The 5,720-nt window shown below is 50.2% G+C and overlaps 1 protein-coding gene across 1 annotated transcript in view; it reads right to left on the bottom strand.

Moving 5' to 3' along the window:
• Positions 1 to 1,385: 1,385 nt before the first annotated feature.
• lrrc56 (leucine rich repeat containing 56) overlaps positions 1,386 to 5,720 on the bottom strand; it is a gene marked incomplete at both ends in the record, with an annotated part of 22,546 nt that continues 18,211 nt past the window's right edge. The window contains 5 exons of the mRNA XM_080544624.1: positions 1,386 to 1,566; positions 2,721 to 3,099; positions 3,414 to 3,550; positions 4,229 to 4,356; positions 5,518 to 5,588. Coding sequence (XP_080400750.1) covers positions 1,386 to 1,566; positions 2,721 to 3,099; positions 3,414 to 3,550; positions 4,229 to 4,356; positions 5,518 to 5,588 — 896 coding nt within the window. The remainder of the gene's footprint in view (positions 1,567 to 2,720; positions 3,100 to 3,413; positions 3,551 to 4,228; positions 4,357 to 5,517; positions 5,589 to 5,720) is intronic.

The raw sequence follows: 5,720 nt of genomic DNA, 5'->3' as shown, positions 1-5,720 counted from the left end.
GGCGGAGGACAGGGTCATGGTAAAGCATGATGACATAGAGGGAAGTGAAAAGGTGAACATTTGCCTGATTTGCACCCTCATGTTTTAAAAAACACCTTAAACACTTTGTTTTTTGTTTTTTTGTGGAGCAGTCCAACTATTATATATTTTTATGGAATAGACATACATAGAGACAGTGGATAAACATAGGAAGAGAGGGCACCAGGGCACAGGCCGGATTCGAACCCATGCCGACATGGACATAATGTGTACACTGTAGGCCATGGTGCTAGACCACTGGGACATCCCAGGCCACATAAACACCTTGAGTTGACCTTCTCTCACAGATTTGATATTGGTTCACCATTAGGGGCGACTGTGGCTCAACCGGGAGAGACGACATGTAATGATCGCAAAGTCGGCATCTCGCAGCAGTTCCAATCCCCGGTGGGCCACGTGTCGAAGTGTCCCTGAGCAAGGCACTGAACCCCTGATTGCTCTGGGGTCGCCTTCAATGGCTGTGACTCATTGCCTAGATGTCCCTCTAGAGCATATCAGCTTTCCTGATGGTGGGAGAAGAATCTTTCATCAAAGGCCTGTCTACATTGTCATAAACAGGAAAGATCAGTTGATTGTGTACTGTTTTTTTTAATTCAAGGTAGTTTAGTTAACATAGCATTTGATTGATGAACAAAACATAACAAACACAGATATCAGATATCAAATCCACTCTTAAAAATACATTTACAATAAATATAAAAACTCTAATTTTTAAAAACACTCAAATTATTCTGGATTAAAATACAAAAACAAAAAAAACAACTCTGTTGAAAAGTCCACGTTGTATGTCCTCCGTATCAAAGTCAGCGTCAGTGGTGTGCAGAGAGAGATTCGACCAGCAGAGGGCGCCAGAGAACTGGCATAGAATGCCCACACACTGTCAGGCCTCAACATTCCATAGGTTCTCTGAACAAAATGTTGGCTGCAGCCAGGGATCCCATTCCACTGGTCATACAGAGAGGGGAGGGGGTCCCCACTCTGACATCTGTGACAGGAAGTCACCCGATCACAAGGGAGCTCAGAACAGAGCTGAGGGAGGGAGGGAGGGAGGGAGGGAGGGAGGGAGGGAGGGAGGGAAGGGAGGGAGGGAGGGAAGGGAGGGAGGGAGGGAGGGACTCCCTACAGTACCTCTTCCCTCTCTGTCTCAACTCCTGGTGCGAGGGTTATATAATAATATATATAAATATATATATATATATATATATTATATTAAAAACACCCCAACCACCCATACAGTACATCCCAGCCCAACGGTATAGCATCGACCAGCTGTCGGGTCCTTCACCACACTCCCGGGAGGACACTCAGTCTAGGTGAGAGCCCCCCCCTGCTGGGCTGGAGGACACTCAGTCTAGGTGAGAGCCCCCCCTGCTGGGCTGGAGGAGGGTGTGGCTCTGCGGGGGCAGTTTCTGCAGAGCCGCTCTGGCCGTGCGAGGACGTGAGACGACCCGCCTCTCAGGAGGCCCGAGGGAGACGATTGGCGGATGCCCGTTGACGGGCAGGACGCCGGACCTTCCCACCTCCGTCCTGCAAGAGAGGAGGAGCTATCAGTCGTCCAATCACGTAACGCGAGCCTTGAGACAAGTGGGGATTCCTATGGCAGCTTCCAACAACCTCTATTCAACCTACATCAGCAAGCTACATTACAGCAGAGGCTCTGAGTAAAACAGCACACATATTATTGGTATATACAGTACCAGTCAAAAGTTTGGACACACCTTCTCATTCAATGGTTTTCTTTATTTTTATATTTTTTCTACATTATAGATTAATACTGGAGACATCAAAACTATGAAAGAACATGCATGGAATGATGTCGTAAACAGAAAAGTGTTAAACAAACCAGAATATGTTTTAGATTTTAGATTCTTCAAAGTAGCCACCTTTAGCTTTGATGACAGCTTTGCACACTCTTGGCATTCTCTCAATCAGCTGGGTGTGTGTGTGTGTCAGTGGAAAAGGAAACATGTACACCGCCCAGCATTCTCTTCTCTAGAATACGTGGGAGAAAACCCACTAAATAAGCTACTATGAAGAATCTACTACTTTGAAGAATCTAAAATATAAAACATTCTGGTTTGTTTAACACTTTTTTGTTTACTTACATCATTCCATATGTGTTCTTTCATAGTTTTGATGTCTTCAGTATTAATTTACAATGTAGAAAAGAATATATAAAGAAAGAAAAACCATTGAATGAGAAGGTGTGTCCAAACGTTTGACTGGTACTGTACATAATGACAAACATAGATCCAGGAGTAGGGTTTGATAATGGAAGGGCCGGTTTCCTCCACACAGATTGGGGACGGCCCGTAGCGATCCCCACCCCAGGAGGGAGCCGGATGAGAGCTGGTGACCGGAGGGTCGCTGACATCATATCTAAGGTGCCTACCATTGCCGCTGTGCCCTTGAGCAAGGCACTTAACCCGTAACTGCTCTAGGCATGCCGAAGATGGCTGACCCTGTGCCCAGAGCTCTGTTCTCCCTGGGGGGGGAGACGTGTGCACCGACTACTGTACGTTTGGTTGTATCAGTACTTGACGTGCTCTGTTCAATGACCATGAAGTTAAATCTTATCTTACTTCTCAAACCTAATCTTAGACCGAAAAGCATCATCAATGTAGCTTAATCTGTGTCCGGGAAACCGCCCCTTTAAGTGTTTATGAGCAGAGAGGGCGTACCATGGTTCTCTGAGCCCACACACCAGAGGGCTGGAGGCTGGCCGGTGGGGCAGGTGTGTGGCTTGGGCCAGGAGAGGGCCGCTGGGCCTCCCCGCCCCCTGGAGCCCCTGGAGGCCCAGGTCTGAGGCTCCTCTGACCCTGCCTGCCCCCGAGGCCTCCTCTCCAGGCCTGACAACTGCTCTGGACACCCCTCCACCTCCACCTGCGCCTCCACCTCCACTAGCCGGGCTGAGCCTCAGTCTGCGCGCACGCAGCTCTGACAGCCTCCGGCCACCAGGGGCTGCTGTGGCGCTCTGGGGAGGGGAGGGGGACAGAGCAGAGTCTGGGGACAGGGAGAGGCGGGCCACCTCGGGGGATATGGCTTCTCTCTGCAACAGATCTATGAACAGAAAGAGTATCTATAGAGGACATGTATACTGCATTGGCCGGCCATTTAACCATCTGTAAAAAAAAAAGTAAACTATCCCTTTAAATGGCTAGCTGTTTTCTAGCTAAGTTAAGTAACTAGTTAAGTAGTTAAGTAACCCTTTGTGATACTGGACAGAGGAGATAAGTTCTGCAGTAATGGAAGAGTTTGGGTGTAATTACTGTATATCTTATATTAACTGCTTTATATATTCTATATTTATTTATATATGTGTGTGTGTGTGTGTGTGTGTGTGTGTGTGTCTGTGTGTCCGTTGAGAAACTCACCCTCCACTTCCTCCTCCTCTTCACCACTTGCTGAGGTAAAACTAAAGCCCTCTTCATCATCATCATCATCCTCATGGTCACTGTGGAGGATGGTCAGTACCTGTGGTAGGCCCTCTCTCTCTAGAGCCAACAGACGCCTGCAACACACCACACACCACAGAACAAGTCAGTTATCATCTCTCTCTCTCTCTCTCTCTCTCTCTCACACACACACACACATCTTCTCATAAGTCTCTCTAGTACTGTGTCTGTGTGAGGGACAGAGTGGTCAGTACTGTGTGTGTGTTTGTGTGTGTGTGTGCATGTGTGTGCGTGTGTGAGGGTCAGAATGGTCAGTACTGTGTGTGTGTGTGTGTGTGTGTGTGTGTGTGTATGCATGAGTGAGTGTGTGTGTATGTGTGTGTGTGTGTGTGTGTGTGTGTGCGTGTGTGTGTGTGTGTGTGTGTGTGTGTGTGTGTGCGTGTGCGTGTCCATGTGTGGGTCAGAGTGGTCAGTATTGTATGCGTGCGTGTGTGTGTGTCTGTGTGTGTGTGTCTGTGTGTGTGTGTGTGTGGTCAGTACTGTGTGTGTGCGTGTGTGTGTGTGTGTGTGTGCGTGGTCAGTGCTGTGTGTGTGTGTGTGTGTGTGTGTGGTCAGTACTGTGTGTGTGTGCGAGGTCAGTACTGTGTGTGTGTGTGCGAGGTCAGTACTGTGTGTGTGTGTGTGTGTGTGTGTGTGGTCAGTACTGTGTGTGTGTGTGTGTGTGTGTGTGTGTGTGCGTGGTCAGTACTGTGTGTGTGTGTGTGTGTGTGTGTGTGTGTGTGCGTGGTCAGTACTTGTGGTGCTGCTCCCTCCAGGCCCTGAGCTCTGTGAACACGTCTGTGCGCTGGCGTCCGTCCTCCTCCTCAAGGTCATACGTGTGTTCAGGAACATAGAGGGGCGGGGCACTGGGGGGGGGCGCGGTCTGACGAGAGAGGAGGGAGGGAGGGAGGGATGAGAGATGAGAGAGGGAGAGAGGGAGGGAGAGAGGCAGGGAGAGAGGCAGAGAGAGAGGGATGAGAGATGAGAGAGAAAGAGAGGGGGGGAGAGAGGGAGGAAGAGGGAGAGGGAGATAGGAAGGGAGAGAGGGAGGGAGAGAGGATGGGAGAGAGGGAGGGAGAGAGGGATGAGAGATGAGAGATAAAGACAGGAGGGAGGGAGAGAGGGAGGGGGCAACTCAGGAGGCATGTAGAGGACGAGAAAGAGAGTGAGTGATGAGCGAGTGAGTGAGAAAGAGAGAAAGAAAGAGAGTCAGAGAGAGTGTGTGTGTGAGAGAGAGAGAGATTGAAAGAGAGTGAGAGAGAGACAGAGAGAGAGAGAGAAACAGAGTGACAGCAGCTCTGTAGAGATGACAGGATGACAGATTGTCCAGCGTTGGCAGAGAGGCCCGCCTGTCATGTCACCTCTGCCACAGCTGCCCTCCTCCATCATCCCCCCATCATCCCTCCATCATCCCCCATCATCCCTCCATCATCCCTCCATCATCCCCCCTGCCTGCACTCCTCCATCATCTCTCCATCATCCCGCCTGCCTGCACTCCTCCATCATCCCTCCATCATCCCGCCTGCCTGCACTCCTCCATCATCCCTCCATCATCCACCCCTGCCTGCACTCCTCCATCATCCCTCCATCATCCCGCCTGCCTGCACTCCTCCATCATCCCTCCATCATCCACCCCTGCCTGCACTCCTCCATCATCCCTCCATCATCCCCCCTGCCTGCACTCCTCCATCATCCCTCCATCATCCACCCTGCCTGCACTCCTCCATCATCCCCCCATCATCCCCCCTGCCTGCACTCCACCGTTCATTCTGCTCATTGTGACATCACATTAAAGAGACACGCAGCCCAGGGGAGGCTGGTGGAGGTAGAAATCGGAGGACAGGCTTGTTGTAAAGCACATCATGGATTGAAGATTGGACTAGGTAGGTATGACTGTTTTGCAGAGAGTTGATGCCTATGCTAGCTTGATGCCTAAAGGGTTTCCACCTCTTTGTAGCTGCTTTCTGCAAAAGGATTTCCCCCAGGCATCAGGTCAGTGATTGTGTGGTTTATTTACCTTGCAGTGTACACACACATTCCCTACCTTCATGGTCTTCTGGTGTCTTGCCCTGAGAGCCTGGACTGGGTTCCCACAGAACAGGATCTTACCGGCACCTGAGAGAGAGGGGGGGGGGGAGAGAGAAGGAGGGGGAGAGAGAGTGACAGACAGACAGAGAGACACAGAGAGAGAGAAACATATAGATAGAGAAACAGAGTACGACAGAGAGGGGGAGATCTCAATTATCA

Source organism: Nansenia antarctica, assembly GCF_963989245.1.
Source record: "Nansenia antarctica genome assembly, chromosome: 14".
In the NCBI taxonomy this organism is placed as follows: Eukaryota; Metazoa; Chordata; class Actinopteri; order Argentiniformes; family Microstomatidae; genus Nansenia; species Nansenia antarctica.
This window is presented reverse-complemented; position numbering and strand designations above follow the sequence as displayed.